The following is an 18,923-nucleotide window of genomic DNA, read 5'->3' as shown; positions in this document are numbered from 1 at the left end:
TAAGGAATAAAACAAAAGTTGCAGGTAGATACTCAAATAGAAAATGGCTAGTTTTATATCAATTATGGAAGGAGGCAAGAGTCCCTGAATGGCACCTGTACTTCCCTATTTGCCAATATTCTCTCTGTGCTACAAAAGAAGTCTTTAAAGTACTAAAATTTAAATAGAGTAAAGAGTAGTTTCCCACTTTGATGGCAAGTCAACACATCTTGCTACTATACCCTACCAGATAATCTAAATTTTTAAAATATATGTATGTTTTATTCAATAATTTTTTTTGACCGCACCGCATGGCAGGCAGGATCTTAGTTCCCTGACCAGGGAATGAACCCATGGCCCCTGCAGTGGAAGCACAGAGTCTTAACCACTGGACAGCCAGGGAAGTCCCATATTCAACATTTTTAAACCATCTTCCAAAACTAAATAAACTGCAAACACTGCTTTAGATATTTCTTCAGTAAGTTTTTCAAACCCAAGCTAGTTGACATTCCACATAACTGATCCCAAAGTCTGCGGGTGTTCACTAGGAACATTTGCAGAAAGATTTGACACCCCCTGGCTTCATGGATGGAATGATTCCAACTGCAAAGCATTTGAGCTAAAGGGTCTTGTTTATCTGTCTAAAAGGTTAGTTTACGTACGCTTACGAGGCTCAAGGAATTTTTCAAAGACTTTTAAGCACGTTTTTAATATTTAGAATTACCCAGTAACTTTGGCACTGTTTTTTTTTTTTTTTCCCAAAACAAAAATAAGATTCGAGGGCATAAAGCAATCCCCATGTCCAACTGCCTCCATATTTGCTCGTTGTTTCCGTCTTTTAACAAAAATGGTAGTGTTTAGAGCATACTGGTCTCTGAAAGGACTGGCTGTTTTATTGCGTTTTATAACATCTACAACAGAGAAACTTTTAACTGGGGCAATTAATTGATACCAGGACACAGCTAAATAATCAAGGCAGCATCTGGTGTGCGTACTACACTCCACTTCCTACCTTGGGAGCCTTGGCGTGTTTCCCACATCTGGCATCTTTGACAAGGCTGAGATCTAACAGCTCCGTCTCCTGGAAGGCAAAAATGTGAAATCGTTAAGCATACACACAGATCTTTTTTCTGTGTTTTATAGCATTGAAAACACTTTAAAAAATAATATTATCTTAAGACTTGCCTGAAAATTTCTCTGCTGTTGGGATATTTTTCCTCTTACTTGCATTGCCTATCAATCGAATTGGAATGGAAACAAAAAGATAGCTAACTGCTAGTTCTTCAGTTTTATATATATATATATATATATATATATATATATATATATATATCATAATACATTTTGAAATGCATATTGTGTGTGGTTTGGGTCCCCAGTCTATCCTACAAGCCATTCCTAAGTCATGATGAATCAGGCCTTCCTGTTCCCTTGTTGAAAAATAATCCTGAGTCACTCTGAGTGTAGGTGAGGATTTGTGAGTGGGGTGGGGGATTAGGACGGGGAAGTGGAAGGAGGTGCTCCCCTCAGCTCACAGGATACCCAGCCCACCTGGCCAAGGTAAAGACGCAGACCTGCCTCCCCTACCTGCACCCCAGCCTTTTGCACACATCCCTTATGCCCTGATCTTTTCATTTATTCATTATATATTATTGAACACCTATAACATGCAAGTTACTCTAGGGTACAAGACACATAAGATATGGCAGCTTCTCTGGATGGACCTGTGGAGTAAAGTATATGCATAAGACAAGGGAGAGCATGCTAATGCCAACTTTAAAGTTAACTGCTGGGGTGGGGGGTGCGGTCAACAGAGGAAAGATCATTTTTCCCTGAGAGGGTCAGAAAAAAGTCTGTGGAGCACAGAGAAGAGAAGTGGGGAGGGAAGGGGCTCACCCAGCTGGAGTGTACCACATGAGCAAATATCCAGACAAGAGAGGACCAGAAGTTCGGGCAGAACCTTGAGGTCTTCATGGCCCTTAGTGCTCGGAGCAGGAGAATAATGCATGGGAAGCGGGTGGGAGGCAGAGGGGGATAAGGGGGCATCCAAGAGTGAGGAAGACCACAAGGGAAGGCACAATGGCAGTGGGGGAGGGGATCCACATGGCCGACATTCAGAATTCCATTGCTGGGGCACAGAACATATGAAGAAAAATCATGGGAGATGAGACCAGAAAGGGATTTGGGCAAAAGGATGGAAACCCTGAAAGTCTGGCTAAGGGCACTGAGCCATGAAATTTGGGACACACACGTCACCAAGTTGTACGGTGAACTCTGCCACCAGCCAGATGAGACTGTGGTGCAATAAGCAGAGCCATCCAACCTGTTTTCTAGACAAAGAGCCAGTGGGATTCAGGCATCTACCCCCTTCTCCCAGCAGGAGGAACTGCATCTGGACAGGAGTGGCTGTAATTTGTCATAGGCCCCAACATCTACAAGGACTGGCACCACGGGTTCCCAGACAATTCCTTCAAACAGCTGCCCCTGATTCCAAATGTTTGGTGCAAAATGGTCTATTTTCCTGAGCCTAAGGTTGATTTCATGATTGCAGCATGATAAGGGTCAAAGATGAGATGGAATCTCTCCACTGGGGTGCAAACCACACAGCAGGTCCAATAGAACACGTGGCCCCACACACCTCTCCGTGGGCTGCAGGGAGGACAGGAAACAGTGCCTTCTCTTCTTTTGCTCACACTGGTCTTGTAAGTTTGCTTTCCCCCATTTTAGTGAATTCCTTAACCCATTCTCTATTGTTCATGACTCTGTGGAAACCCTCCCAAACCCTGGGGTGTGATAGGTAGCAACCCAGCAAGGATCTTGCAAGACAGAGTAATGGGTGCCATGGTTCCCCCAAGGACACACCATCCACAATATCAAAGGTCACCTAGTGAGTGTTAGAAACCAGTGGTATCAACTGCTGGACTCAAGGCCTCACTTAGGCAAATGCATACAAAGCATTCAGACATGAGGAGGTGGAGCATTTGGCCCAGGTTTCTTCATCTCCATGGTAATGGCAGCCAAAACATTTGTTGAAAGAGAAGAAACAGGAAGAGAACCAAGCTTGAAGAAGCTTAATCTAGAAGACCAGAACTGAGTGGAGTGTTGAGAGACAGGAGACCAAATGAGGGTAGAGGTATTAGGGACAAAGATGATACGGAGGTAGAATTGACTAAAGGAAAGACAGGAGGCATCTACAGCTCTAGGGGTTCCAGTTTCCTTGCTGGGACTTGGAAGTTTGGGCAAAATGATACTGCATTTTGGAGATGCTGGCTTGAGGGCTTTATCCAAGTGGAAATACCAGTCATTAATTCAGTCGAGCATTACTTATTGAATGCTGCAATGTGTTAGGTACAGGCTAGGTACTGAGGAATGATATCTCAAGATACAAAGAGCTCATGCACAAAGCCAATGATTATACTGTAAAGGAGACATTTCAAAGTGCACTGCAGACGTGGACTACAAAGGGCTATGGCATCTTTTCAGCTGATGCACGAGGAGGAAAAGGAGTTTGCCAGCCTTATAATTCTGCGTGTTTGGTGGGGAGGGTTCCAGGGAGAGGAAACAGCAGTTACAAATGCACAGTCCGGAGTCCTGGGCAGAAAACAAGTCACTCTGGACACACAGCAGAAGCGCATGGAGAGTTATCAGTCACTTCTGAACTTAGCAGTCATTATCTGCACGTCCTCTTTGTAATTATTCGTAAAACACTGACATGTATGTTTGATGGTTTGATGCACTGTTCCATAAACGTGGCATGATGTTTTATATATATGCAGAATAAAAATCACGCACACATACACGGTACATTTACCTAATTGTATAACATTTTGTATTCAAGGAAATTCCAGTTGAATAAACAATAGACTTAAACTTTACTTATTTGTTTTTACACACAAAGCCCAAATTGAGTTCACAAGGAAATAGACCTTAGCAGGCAGCATTCTATAGACTTTTCTATTACAGATCATGAACGCTGTTTTCTACTTTCAGCTCAAGAGGAAACATTCATTTCCCAAGTCACAGGGGGGTAGTTAGCGCCAGCTGCCCTAGGGTTTCATTCTGATACCACAGCGACTCTGGAGCACATGTAAAATTGTGCGTGCAGGAAAACCACCGCAGGGCACTCTCAGCGTGGGTAATGTGGCATAGGAAAGACCCAAGTGGAAATCTATCCACGGACTCATTCGGTTAGAAAGCCATGATTAAAATAGTCTCCCACTTCTATTAACACGCAACAGCCACCCCTCTGGGATTTAACTACATGCTATTCGCTCCTCCACTAAAAAGAAAATGAGGAACTCAATGCATGGGACCACAAAAATGTTACTTGTGTCATTAAAACTTTTCTAGGTTAATTTTCTTGTGTTAATAGTTTTAACATCCCACTTTCATGATGAGAAAGCAGGAAAATGGTCCCTTTCTCAATTCATTTAAGAGTTACTGTTTTCCAGTTTATGGGATTTACTATGCCTTTACTCTTTTCTTTAAGAAAGGGAGGCCCCATGATTTTTAAGTGGAAAACCTGGGTTGGAGGAAGGGCCCTAAAATTAACTAGTCATGTATTGGGCCAATTATCAGACCACACTTAGCATTAATTGTATCATCTATAAAATGAGTATGATAACACTTTCTATATCAGTGGTTCTCAAAGGCTGCGTTGGAGTCACCTAGAACACCTGTTAAAACATAGATTGGCTGAGCACCATCCATCAGAGTTTCTGGTTCAGCGGGACTGGGGCAGACCTGAGGATCTGCACCTCTCAGGTGATGCTGTTGCCACTGGTCCATGGAGCATACTGAAAAGCACTGATGTACTCATTCATAGGGTTGTTATTATAAGGCTTTTTAGATGAACATGATTGATAAAACTATACACTACTTATGTTGTATGACAAACTTAAAACAGTCATTTCTTTATATAGGGAACTGTCAAATAAAAATTTTACACCTACTGAATGCAAAAGTGTGCCTAATGGTGAATAACCTAGGCTCAGATTTGACTTATTAAACATAAACTGTCGAATGACAAATGCCACTAACTCCTATTCTAATGTGTCCTTAGCATTAAATTTTACTCTGTAGAATAAATGCCTCTGCTCAGAAATTCAAGCAATCATTGAAATTGTTTTATTTTTGTTGAAAATGCTACACTATATATCTTTTGTGTTACACTTCATAACATTAGAGACATTTAGAAGAGTGAAAGGAGGAAATTTGTTTTCTCTTGCCTCTAAGCCCATCCAACAAGGAAAGGGTGTTGGGGTGCCCAAAGGCCTGTGGGCTACCTGGATCAGCAAAGGAAGAATGAACTAACAGACCCCTGTTATTTCCAAGGCCCACAATGGCCCCTGCAAAGCTTGGAGACCACATTCCTAGGACCCCCGATACATGCCCTGAAGTGTTGACGGATGTGCCTTCTCTCTAGGTCAGTATGGACAAAAGTGAATTAACAGTAATCAAAGATTTACTTTTGATACTTTGAATGAGTGATGAGAAAATTGAGACAGATGAGCTAAGGGAAGACAAAATTGTCTCTGATGTTTACTATTTAGCAGAAGGATTTCAATCCATCAGCCACCAACACACTGTGAAGTAGATGATCCATGAAATGCACTGAAAACTCAAGAAAGAATACAATTTAAAACTCAACTCTCTTCCAGAATACCAGTTTCTGTGCATTGTCACCAAATTCCATTTGTCACCCAGTATAATAATGTGCTTCAAGTTCACACAATATATAATCAGAGCAGCGATTACAGTCATAAACACTACATAGGGAAGATATTAATGGCTGGGTATGTATACCTCCCCATGTGGTATATTCATTAAGTTGTTCAACCTCGATTTCCCTGAAGTAGAAGACATTAATATGTTTTATTACATGTTTAAATGTCCAATGTTTAAATAAAACAACTTTAGAGTCAGTTAATGAAGTGTTTTATTTTAAAGAGAAGCAGATAAAATAGACTCTTTGTTCCTTAACTTGATTCCACTTCTGAGGGAGTGAATATGTATTTAGTATACCTCTCAAAAAATCCTTGCACCCTGTTTCACCTGGTCTCTTGTTGTCTTTGTTCCCTAGCCTCGATTTTTCTCTTTTTTTCCCAGTCTGCAATGGAGACTCAGAGTAGGAAACATCCAAGGAAATGAGATGCCCAGGTCATCAATACCAACGCAGCAGAGAAAAAAGAAAGTTGATACATCTGGATTTCTTTATTTTAAAAAATTCTAGGTTTAATATGGTGCAAATTTCATAGAACTAGACGGCAAAACACTTAAGTTGTCTCTCAGAATTATCATTTGTAACCTATGCATTATTAAGCCGGTTACCACAGATGTCTGTGCCTTGAATCCTTATCTGTCAAACAGAGATGCCAACGCCAGCAATACCTTTCCCAGTGGGCTGCTGTTCAATCAACTGAGATATTAAACTGAGATCTCCACTTAGCAAGCAGGGAGTCCTGCGTACATGTAAATCCTTATTCTTGTAATAGTTCCCATTCTAAGTGAAAGGGAAAAGACCCCAGTAGAAAAGCCAAAAATGGATAGGTAAAGAAAGCATCTAGAAGAAAAGCACAGAATGCAAACAAAGAAACAAACAAAACATGATATGAAAATCTAGTACTCCAGAGATAGTTCATAAAACAAAATAAGAGAACAAAGTAAGGGGCAACTTGTAGAGGAAATTGGTTTTACTTTTAATGTCACAGTTAAATGTGAAATATCAATAAGATTAATATTTGAAATGGAGAAAAAGCAATGAACTAGTTCATGTGTTATGAGCTGTAACTATTGACAGTTTGAGCCAATAAAATATAACTGAAAAATTACTGTAATGAGATAAAAGGTTCCTATCACTAAAAGAGGCAAAGTCAAATAATATAATTAATAATAACAACAGCAATAATACTTTTAACTATTAACAATAGAGAACCAACCACGTACCAAGAATTGTAAGGTAATTCGTCCATATTATCTCATCAGTCTTGGCAGCACCACTGTCGTGAGTATTATATTCCTCCCCTTTGCAGATGAGAGAATTGACGGACACCTTCAGTGACAATTGCTAGTCAGTTAAACAACTGCATCAGGAATCCAACATTTTGCCCACCTGTAGCAAGCCGAATTCCAAGCTGACCATCATGACTCCTGCCCCTGACATCCACGCCTCTGTGCAATCCCCTCCCGCTTAGTGCGGTCAGGACCTGCAACTTGCTTCTAGCCAACAGAGTATAGCAAATGAGATAGACTATTCCTCTCATGATTATGTAACCTTATATGGCAAATGTGAAGGCATCTTGCAGGTGTCATTGAAGTCTCTGAACAGATGACTTAAATTTAACTGAAAGAGAGATATCCTGGCTGAGTCTTTAAAAAGAGATCCAGCAGTGAGAGACTCAAAGCAGCAGAGATGCTTACGTGTTGGCTCTGTCCTGTATTGTCTATGAAAAGGGAAGTCCTGTAAGAGCTAAGGTCCTCAGTACTATGGTGACAAGGAACTGAACTGTGGCAACAACATGAATGAGTTTGCAGGAGGAACTCCAGCTCCATAGAACACAGCCCAGTAGACACCTTCACTGCAGCCTGTGAGAACCTAGGCAGGTGAGACCCTAACCCACTTGAAACTGTGAGATAATAAATGTGTGTTGTTTCAAGCCACTAAGTTTGTGGTCATTTGTTATGCAGCGATAGGTAACTAATACACTACCCCCATTGTTTCCATGTTCTAATGCATTTAATTAGAACGTAAATGACTTTACATATGTTGGCACTCTTCCCAGTATAAAAATGACTGCAACGCTATCATCTTTTTTGAATATGTCCAACAGGAAACAATTACTGTAATGGAACCACAGACTTTGGGAACTGGGGGAGATCACAGATGAGGAAACTGAGTCCCAGAGAAAAATATATCCATTGATCAAGATCACTGAGACTGAGTACAGGATAGGAAAAGAATTCATATTCCCCCCGACCGATTTTTTTGCTAAAGAATTTTTTTTCAGTATTAATAAAATAGCATGAATATTAACTGAGTGATACAAATAGAAAAAAACATTTCTTTGTTCATGTACAAGAAAAAAAATATCATGATAAATAGAATGTAACAGTAATTTTAAGAGGCTGTGAGGCTGGGTCCCCACAAGGCAATGTGAAGTGTATTGGCAAATATCTACTTAACTTTTCCTTTGCACATAACCAGCAAGACAGTTCAGCTCCTGGTTATACAATAGCCAAATTTCCTCCTTCTTACTTCCTTCTTTAGCGCCCTGAGAAACTTTTATATATTCATCTAATATTAAAAAGTTGCTTAAGTTGAAAGTAACGCAGCTGAACATAAAATTATGCCCATAGCACCAAACCTTTTATTAAGATATAATGTTAATAAAACTTAATTCTAACAACATGTATGTTTATAATGATACATTTATAACTCCATGCACGTACGATTGCAGAAGGAAAAGTTTCTAGACCATATTACTTCAGAAAATATCTTTTAGCAATTTTTTAAAATGATAAATGAAAAACTGGGGAGATTTATAATAATAGTAACTGGGTTTATTTTAAACTTATTTGGTTATCGTTTTAAAAACTGAGAAAAAATACTCTATAATCAACATGGAAGATCTATACATATGCTAAAGATAAATTCAGAAGTATAATGAAAGTTGATGACCAATGTTTTATTTTCCTAGTTTGTATTTATTAACAGGCATCTCATGGAGGGATTCATGGCATTTTTATGGACAAATAATGATATTGCATTTGTTAAACACTCAGAGTTTGTTTTTTAATTGTATTACGGTGATAAAGATTGCATTGTCACATTTTTCTATTATGCCTGTGCTCAGCAAAAGTCCTGATTTCAGTCTAATCAGATTAACTAGAAACAGCATTCATCATTTGGCAAATAGTGTCGTAAATGTGGAAAACTATCTTTGTGGATATTTTGGGTGAGCATAAAATCCAATCTCCATAAAAGGTCTCTTGAAAAGAAATATGGAAATGATATCAATTAATCAGGCAAACAAGCTATTTCCGCTTGAAAAGTCCAGATAATTTAAACATAGCCAGACTTTCTCCTTAAATCATCTAAAATGTTATTTCTGGTCTACACCTATTTCCCTATGGCTGAACAGCCAGCCAAGTTTTTTTTATCTGGTAGTGCAAGCTGCTTCTAGTCTCTTAATCTTCTCCTACTGTAATATTTGAGCATATCACTTATCTGCTTATATGACTTAAATTCTTTCATTTCCCTAGACCAGTGGCTCTTAAAATGTGGTCCCTGGGCCAACAGGCTCAGCATCAACATCACCTTGGAATATGTGCAAAATGCAAATTCTCAGGTAATACCCGAGACCTACTGAATCTGAACTTCTGGGGTGGGGTCCAGCAATCTTTATTTTAATTAAACTTTGGGATGATTCAGAAGCAATCTGAAGTTTGAGAACCTCTGTCCTAGATATTAAAGAGAAGACAACAGTTGCGCATAGAGATGGCTAATTCACCAGGGCTAGAACTTGTTGTAGGACATTCTGTAGGATATTGGACAAGCTTCCTAGATCCATTTAAGAAACAATTGCATCAGAATCCTAAAAACAATGAGAGAACTGATAAGAAGACTGTTTGAGAAAAGTCTTCTTCAGACTACTGTCTTTATTGGTAGCATCAATAACATTATAGATTAAAGCAGTGATTTCCTCATTGTGCCCTAGAGCCCAGACAAAGTCAAGGAGAGGTTCTAAAGATGCTTGGCCTATTTCCTGATGTTGTGATTCAACCTTGTGCATGAGACAACTGAGCTGGCAACTGATGTATTTCCTTTTCTTTTCAATCACACAATCATGGAATGTCTGATGACTTCCAAATTTTCTGAAGTATACAGAAATGGCATTTATCCTTTCCTTCTTCCCTGGTAGCCACAAGGTAATGTCTAACCAGGTAGTCTCATTTTTCTCTTTCAGCTAATCATTCCAACATATTATCACAAATGTTTCTGCCCAGAAGTTTGTTTTTACCTTGCCATGCCTCTCCCAGGGTTCTGGCAACCACAAGATTTTTTTTTTAAGATTTAATAAAATTTTTATTGCTTAATCAGGACATTCTAAGGCTTTTTTAAGACCTGTGATTTATGGAAATTAAACAACATACTCTTGAACAACCAATGAATCAAAAAAGAAATCAAAAGGGAAAATAAAAAATATCTTAAAACAAACAAAAATGAAAACACAATATACCAGAACTTATGGGATGCAGGAAAAGCAGCAACCATAGGATTTTGATGACCTTTTAATCTCACATGACACCCTGAACATGCAAGGAGTTAATATAGCTTCTAAAATGAGATATTTGAAGTTGACAAGTATGTAATAACATGACATTTTTTTTTCTTTTCAAAGAAGACTTGCTTCTTAAGATCACTTTTTGCTTTCTGGTAAGACAAAAGGAATCCAACTGAGCTTCTTCCAATGCTCATTTGTTGGGATAAGGACTGGATATGTCTAATGGGGAGTACCATGCTTAATGAATTGTCCCTAGAAGAATAGTCACTTAGTCAGTGAACACATCATTCCCAAGGTCCTGCCTGGGTGCTGTAATTTCACCAGAGGTAAACTTTTTTTCATTCAACTATTGATCAACCTCAACCCTAATGTAAGTACACATAATGAGGCCAGCTGTTCATGTCAAGAACTTTATATAATAGAAAGTTCACTAAATCCAGGGTCATTTTTTAGTTTCCAGGAAATTTTAATAAAGCTCCTATAGGAAACTCTATTAATGCCCACCCTGATGCCTGCTGGTCCCCTTTACTGGTTGTACATCCATTCCCCAGTGACTGCCTGATTCCCTCCTAACAACTGACCCTCTGACCTTTGACTGTCTTTGGCCTCCTGGAGCACTTGACCCCTTTGCACAGAGAATGGGAAGTGCCTGGGAGGCTATTTCTGCTCAGAGTGCTACAGCTAGGAGTGACAGGTGCAGGAGCATGAAAGCCCAGCTACCCTGCCTTGGGGCAGAACACACTCCCAGGCTGAGGCCGGGACTTCACCTGAAAGCTCACCCTGGGTTGGCTTCTGTTCCTTCACTGTCCTGTTTCTTCCACTCTCTTACTGTTGTCTCCTGGAAACCCTTCCTTAATAAATCTCTTATGTGCAGCCACTTGTATTTGGGTCTCTTTGGAGAACATGATCCAAGACAGCTATCATTTGCAAATAATCAACTTAGAAGTTATTCTTAAACTCAAAAGCATTCTGAATCACATGCATACAATTTTTTGAATCACATTTTTATATTTATTATCATCTTTGGCATTTGATATATTTCTGTATATATTTGGTATATTTATTATTATCTTTGGCTTTTGATATATTTCTGCAGATTTTTGGAATCCTTAAATTTTCTTTGAAAACAGTCTTAATCATTATGATACATCTACTGAATGAGCATTTTTTGAAGCAGTGAGTTCTCGGTCACTGTACACTGTATTTTATCTTGTATCATCCTTAATCAGGTTTTAAAATATTTTGACTATTTCCTGGGAAATACACATATGAGTATATATCATCTAATTTAATGTGCAAACAGTTTTCTCTTTTTCTTAGTGAGAAAAAACTATAAAAAGCATCAGCTTACCTAATTCCAAAACGAGAGTTCATTTTTGTGATATTCAGGGCTAAAAAGAAATATTTTCATACCCACTATATTTTAGGTCACTTTCTTTTTGATAAGGATTTATTCCATTTTCAACCAGCTACTCTGGCTTCCCTTCTTTAAAAAAAATATATCCCTAAACATACAAATTTTACTCCAAAGATGAAGAAAAATAATTCATTTCATAATTTCATTAAAACTTTAAAAGTGAATAAAGATGACATTTTTAAAAGCTTTTATATAAGTAACATCACTTTTCTAAGTGTTCTTCACAAACGCTATTAGTTTAGTATTACTACCTCTCTATGAATGGCGAGGGAATTAAGTGAAAAGCAAACACAGTCAGACCTAGTGTGGGACAGATTTGAAAGGCAATGTATGGGAAGACTGTGAAATTGAAGAGTTACAGTTCTTGAGGGGAGAACCCTGTAGGAAGAGGGAAAAGAAAAGAGCTGATAATCATTAAGGGGTCAAACAAGGATAAAGTTCAAGAACAAGTCAAGTGACTTCGTAAAGGTTACCCAACAGGAATTTTGGGATAACACAGAGATGGCACAGATTTAGACTAGAGAGATGAAATTGGGGCTTACAGTTTTATAGTAATCAGACTTTAGTAGCTAACGTGGAAAGGAGGGAATTTCATTAAACATTAAGTTTAATGAACTCTGTAAGTTCGTTAAACACTAAAATGTTTTAAAGAGGGAATACAGAACTTTAAGTTGCCAGAGTAAGATGTGGACAGAACTGGGAGGTGGGAAGTGAGCTACCTGTCAAGAGGAAGCTTGAGTGAATGATTTTGTTGGAATTCTTCAGCTTGGAGCCGAAAAGGGAAGGATGGGGTGACATACCTATATGCTCTGCATTTGCACTCCACAACAAGAAAGGAAATCATACTGCGTAAAACTTCTTTTATGAGGCCTTATGTTTACTCCAATTACAGCTTCAGAACAACAGGTAGAAACAAGACAGAAGGACAGTTAATAGAAGACACTGTCTTTTTCCCACCCATCCGTGTCTTGACCTTCACGAGAAATTCATGGAGCGTTCCATCTCTGGTAGCTCTGTGAGGTGATGGAGCAAGAATACGAGGAAAGCAGATATGCTGGGGTCATCTCATAGGCTGGCCATTCCTGGACTGAGTCAGGGCAGGAAGGACACACACAAGACTGAAAATGGGAGAGAGGGAAAGAAACAGTGGGGCCACAGGGCCACCTCCCTTCCTGATGACGCTGCTTGATGACAATGGATGGCCGGTGTGCCAACTTGATTTCCTGAAAACTCACTCTGAGGGCCCTGGGAGGGGCAATGGACCTTGGGTTTCTGTACATGCTTAGGCATGAACTTCACCTCCTCAAGGCAGAAGAACACTCTGAATACACAGAGAAGCCATAGAATGGTGCCAAGAAAGACAACCACAAGAACCCGTCCTTGGATAACTTTTCTGAAATATTAAATCGGGTGATAAAAGAAGGAGCAATGGAGAGTGGAATTGCTCCCAAATAAAACTGTCACTGGCAGCAGGCAGGACAGAATTTCTTTGTATCCTCTCCTTTCTTCAAATCAAGACATTCTCATTGTTAATGCCTCCTTTGTAGATATAACTGAGAAAAAATAGTTGTATTAAAATTTGTCATCAAGGGCAGAATAGTCAGAAGAAATAATCATTAGCTTCCTTGGCTGCCTGAATATTACCTTCCTGGTATGTGAATTATCTTCTTGTTCCAGATCATCTCCTAGAAAAATCACATTATTGATCGTCATCACTGCTCACCTTTTGAAGCGAGTCCTGTATGCTGATTCCAGGCAGGCTCCATACTTACAAAAAGGGACCCACTGTAATTCTTGTTCTTTCATTTCACAGTTTTTCATGTTAGGGGTGAACTACTTTACTCTCCAGAGCATAGAACAACTGAATTTTATAATTTCCTATAAAGCCTAAATTTTGACCAGGGTCAATGTCCCTGGGTATATGATTTTCTAAATAAATAACTCATGAATCCTTAACATAAGTGTTGAACACCCAGAGAACAGACCATTTTTTTTTTTCATTATTGCACAATAGATTTCTTCTTGCTTAGATGAAAGTAAACCTTAAAAATAAATCTTCCTCAGAATTACTTCCCCTGTATTACTAAGAAAGTAAATATTCAGGAGAAAATTCTTAAATCTGTATAGCTCAGACCCTGGACTCATGTTTAGTGAAAATATTCTACCCCGCTTGTTTATAAAGTTCCATAATTTTCTTGTTACTTTGCTTAATGTCTGAGCAACTTACTCCCTGTGTACCTTTGGCCAAATCACTCCTATCATTCTAATAACCAGTTTGTCTCCTTTTAGGCCCCATCATAAAAATATATTGTGTTTCACAACCTAGGTTATTTGGGCTTTCAATTTTAAATCAGATGAATCACATTTGCTCTATGTGGGTCAGTCAAAATTAAGTACAGAACTCTCCATGTACCGAAATTGGTACTGTTCTGCCTTATGATTATGGAATTAAATTAACTTGAGTCTTAAGCACTGTATGTCTTTTGGCATTATTTTTTTAGTACAAAAGCTGGGACACATCAAATAGTCCAAAGGTATAGATTCAACGTCTTTATTCCTACCTCTTTGGTATTACTTGATAGAAAGGTCATTGGTTCTCAAAGTATGGTCCCTGGGCCAGCAGCATCATCATCACCTAGGAACTTGTTAGAAAAACAAATTCCTGGGTCCCATCCCAGACCCAATGAATAGGACACTCTGGGGGTGGGATCCAGAAAGCTGTGTTATAACAAACCATCCAGATGATTCTGATATACTCTCAAGTTTGAGAACCACTGGCATGGACACACATAAATTGGTAACAAATAGCATGTGGATATGACAGGCTTTCTTGTTCTTAATAATTCCCTGACTTATAAAAGCTCATATTTAAATTAAAGCACACAGAAAAAGCATCTCATCTTCTTTAAAGAAAATCACTGATGTTAACAATGACCAGATGCTATTTTAAAATAAAATACATGAGTAATTGAAAATCGAGATACGAGGGGAGAGAGGAAGAGAGAGAAAGAGGGAAAGAGAACTTATCAGTACAAATATAAAGACAAATAAATTTCAGACATGATGGTCCTCATTTTATGTCATATCCATTCTGCAAGTCTATTTTTAAAGAAGAAAAATACAGCATGAAGGGGTTCTTTGTAACATAAAGTATCATTTAATGCTGAGACTGGAATGAGTGATTCCCTTAATATTATTTTAGTAATATGTAAGCATACCCAAGTGCTTTTGAAACATTTTCTGATAGAATTAGTATTAAGTCATTTGTAGGGCACAGAAACCTAAGGGGTTAACTGCACCATGGTACTTGGTGATTTCTGAAGGACTGTATTTTTATGGTGCCACTGTTCCCTGTACCCAGGTGGGTGGGCTTGTGCAGTTCAGCACTGATGGGCAGTGCAGGCTTTAAGGCAGAGGTGACTAACTTTCCATCACAAGTTTGCACTTTGCCTTACACACTGTAGAGAATTACAGCAAAATCACTGCCTAGTAATAAACCACATTTCACAGCATGCCTTTCATTTAAGGAGGGTCACATGACTAATTTTCATAAACAGAACATAAATAGAAGGGATGAGGATCATTTCAGAGCCTTTTTCCTTCCCCTTCTTCCTTTACACAGTGGTCAAAGAGCCTAGGTCCCTGAATCACCAGGTAGAAAAACGTCATCTCCATACCAGATACACCCACACTGGACTCTTAAGTGAATGAGAAATACTTGTGTTAAGCCATTGACATTCTAGAGTTTATCTTTTATAATAGTTAGGCTACTCCAGTTAATATAGAGCTTATATGACCTTTTTTAAAAAAGACAAATTCCACTATTTTAGGTTATAAAACATCACAGACACATTGAGATTGTTAATTTTATGTGTCAACTTTACCGGGCCATGGTGTACCCAGATATTGGTCAAACATCTGGGTGTGTCCAGATGAGCGTGTTTCTGGAATGAGATGAGCATTCGAATCAGTAGGCTGAGAAAGCAGGCTGCCCTCCCTATGTGGGTGGGCATCATCGAATCCCCTAAGGGCCTGAATAGAACAAAAAAAGCAGAGAAAGGAAGAATTCCCTCTCTGCCAGACTGTCTGAGCTGAGACAACAATCTTCTCCTGCACTCACATCGGGACTTATACCATCAACTCCCTTGGTTCCCAGGCCTTTGGACTTGGACAGCAGATCGTGGGACTTCTCAGCCTCCATAATCATGTGAGCCAATTCCTTACAATATATCTCTCTCTTTCTAGATAGATAGATCTGTTTCTCTGGATAACACTGAACATACATACACAGAAAGTTAAAAATGGGAAAAAAATTGTAAGTAAGTGAAAAACTAATTTTATCCCCATTTTATAGATGGTTAGACTGAGACCCCTAGATGGCTGAGGATTCTAATACCCCAGAGATCTCAACATAGCTGGCTTAACCCAGTTCTCTGACTTGGTAGACAGAATCTCATTGACGTTTCAGCAAACATTCTTTAATACAGGAGTCTTGATTACTATAACTGTATAGTAAGACTTGAAATCTGATAGTGGGAGTTCTCCAACTTTGTTCTTCCTTTTTAGTACTGAGTTGGGTAACTCCCAGTTCTTTGCATTACCATATAATTTTTTAAGTGTGTTGATATCTTAAAAAAATGGTTTCTGGGTTTTTAGTTGGGACTGCATTGAATCTGTAGTTTAGTTGGAAGAACTGTCATCTTTACCATATTGAATTTTCCCATCCATGAGTGTGGAGTATCTCCCAATTTATCTGGATCTTCTTTGACTTCATTCATCAGTGTTTTGTAGTTTTTCACATGCAAGATCCTTGACATAGATTGTTAGACTTAACCTTAATTATTTCAATTTTTGGTGTGATTATAAATGGTATTTTTTTACATTTCAACTTCCAATTTTCATTGTTGGAATATAGAAAAGCAATTGACTTTTTATATTGATACATTAACTTTGTATCCTGGAATCTTACTGGATTCACTTATTATATCCAGATGGAGTTTTTTCGTAGCTTCTTTGGGGGTTCCTACATAAAATATCATGTCATTTGTGAGTGAAGACAATTTTATTTCTTTCTTTATTTGTTTGTTTGTTTTTTTAATTCACTGATTCTCTTCCTCCTCAACTGGGCCATAATTGGTACTTTTTCCACAGCCTCCACCAACCCCATATTTCTTCTCCTCAGAGTACTGACTCTCTCCATCTGATCCCATCAAACCTCCTCATCGCATTTCTCCATCTTACTTAGCTCCTCTCGCTTCATCTTTTTAAATGCCCTAACTTTCCAATTTCCATGAGAAATGCTGCCAACAGAAACCAAAGCATCCTGTTGTACTTTTCTCCTTTCCAGACACAATCACCACACTGCAGTCATCCACTCGTCTCTTTGACCACAGAATTGCCAGTTGAAATGGAAACAGTAAGGATTCTTCATAGAAAGAATCCAGACACCAACTGCACAGTTTTCCTGAAAATGCCACCAGTGGAACTGTGCGGTCTATCATGGCAGTGTTACATTCCACCAAGACCAGCTGAAAGAAATGAGCATTAGCAAAAGAGCCTTTAACCAGGATTCTGACTGCAAATACGTCATACTAAGATAACATAAATTCCTTCATTTTGTTGACAATATATTCACTGTATCCCATTTCCTCGTCTTGTCACCTGTCTAATCTTTTCTTCTAATCTTCAAAATCTAGTTCTCTGCCCAAACTCTCCAGTCACTCTCAGTCTTTTTCAGCTATTTCCTCTGAACTGCTGAGGATTTTATTGTCTGTGCTAATCTTTTGCTCTGTGCTCCACTGGTTCTATTGGATTGAACTGTTACACAATGGGATGTTTTATACTGTTTTGCATGTATGTATGTGTGTGTGTATGCACATTTTTAAATGTTTTTTTCACTTTAAAGAAAGTCTCTCAAAGGCCAAAATCCCATTCATACTTCTTTTCAATCCATATAAAATCAAATACAATTAATTGATTAATATTTGTTTTTAATGAAAGATACTGCCCTAGTTTTAGCATGAACTGGGGAAATAACTTAAATTTCTAAATATAAATGTCTTTTAATCCTACTTATAATCATAATGAATGTGCAACAGTTAATGTATGTTCAGCTATAAGTAAAAAAAAAAAAAAAAAAAAATGGCCAAGATAACAGTAGCTTAGACAGGATAGAGACTTACTTCTCTCTCAGATAAAAGAAGCCCTGGAGGTAGGAGCCCAGGCTTGGTAGGGCTGCACCACCAGGTGGTTTGTGTCCCAGCTTTTTCTATCTGACAGTTTCTCAATCCTCAGCATATGACATCAACCTCATGGTAGAGATGGCTGCTCAAACACAATTCATATTGGCAACATTTCAGCCTACAGCAAAGGGAGAAGGTTGAAAAAGCACACGCCCTCCCTATAAGAAAATGATGTTCCAGAATTCTCACAGGCTTCTGCTTATACCTCTCGGCCAGAATTTAGTCTCATAGGCACACCTAGCTGCAAGGGATGCTGGGAAGTGTAAAGGGGAATGGATATGGCCCAACTGCTAGCAGACTTCCTCTGTCTAGTGGAAGAACATTTATTTCTGCATATGTGTGTGTGTATCAACACAACTTGTGTATTCAACAGTACTGAAATAAGCATTTGCTAAGACAGTGAAGTCACTGGATGAATAATTCCTCCTTTCTTTGGGATTGCCCAATGACCTTCTCCAGAATATTCTCTCTCAGCCATGACTCCAAAGACCTCTTTTTCAACAGAAACTTGCAATGTTCCTACAATCACATCTCCCCCCAGAATACTCCCATCTTTTTTCTCCTGGGGAATGATTTACCACCTTACCACCTGGCTTCTTAAGGAGCTGGGACTTCTTTGTCTTCTAACGACTTGAAACTAAGCAAATTTGAGATTTCGTAGATCTCTCATCATAGAATTAAATGGAAATTTAACTTTAAAAATTCATCGTCCTTAAGTTTTGTCTTAACTCTAAGGTCTAAGTCAGTCCATTGTAATGGTAACATTGTAAGTAAAAATCATAAGTAGCTCTAAAAGAAACAGTAGGTATAACAGTATTCTGAGGAACTATTCTACTTATATTTTTTGACCATTCCAACTCCCCTAAAATAGCCACATTCTCAACTAACAGCAAATAAACTAAGTGCCCCTGTCCATTATGTACCCAGTGTCACCCAACTAATGGAAATTTACATGATAAACAAGCCAAGGAAATAAAAAAGAAAGTACACATGAAGTGTACT

At 38.6% G+C, this 18,923-nt stretch overlaps 1 protein-coding gene across 7 annotated transcripts in view; it reads right to left on the bottom strand.

Annotated features, from left to right (window-relative positions):
* The window catches only part of PLCB1 (phospholipase C beta 1), a 690,420-nt gene that overhangs the window by 445,735 nt on the left and 225,762 nt on the right, over nt 1-18,923 (bottom strand). For 6 of the 7 annotated variants that reach the window (XM_082358993.1, XM_082358995.1, XM_082358996.1 and 3 more), the window contains one exon: nt 992-1,060. The exons of the other annotated variant lie outside the window; for it this stretch is intronic. In XM_082358993.1, the coding sequence (XP_082215119.1) occupies nt 992-1,060 (69 nt within the window). The remainder of the gene's footprint in view (nt 1-991; nt 1,061-18,923) is intronic. 7 annotated transcript variants of the gene reach the window in all.

The sequence above is a fragment of the Balaenoptera borealis genome (assembly GCF_965194805.1).
Source record: "Balaenoptera borealis genome assembly, chromosome: 16".
Classification (NCBI taxonomy): Eukaryota; Metazoa; Chordata; class Mammalia; order Artiodactyla; family Balaenopteridae; genus Balaenoptera; species Balaenoptera borealis.
This window is presented reverse-complemented; position numbering and strand designations above follow the sequence as displayed.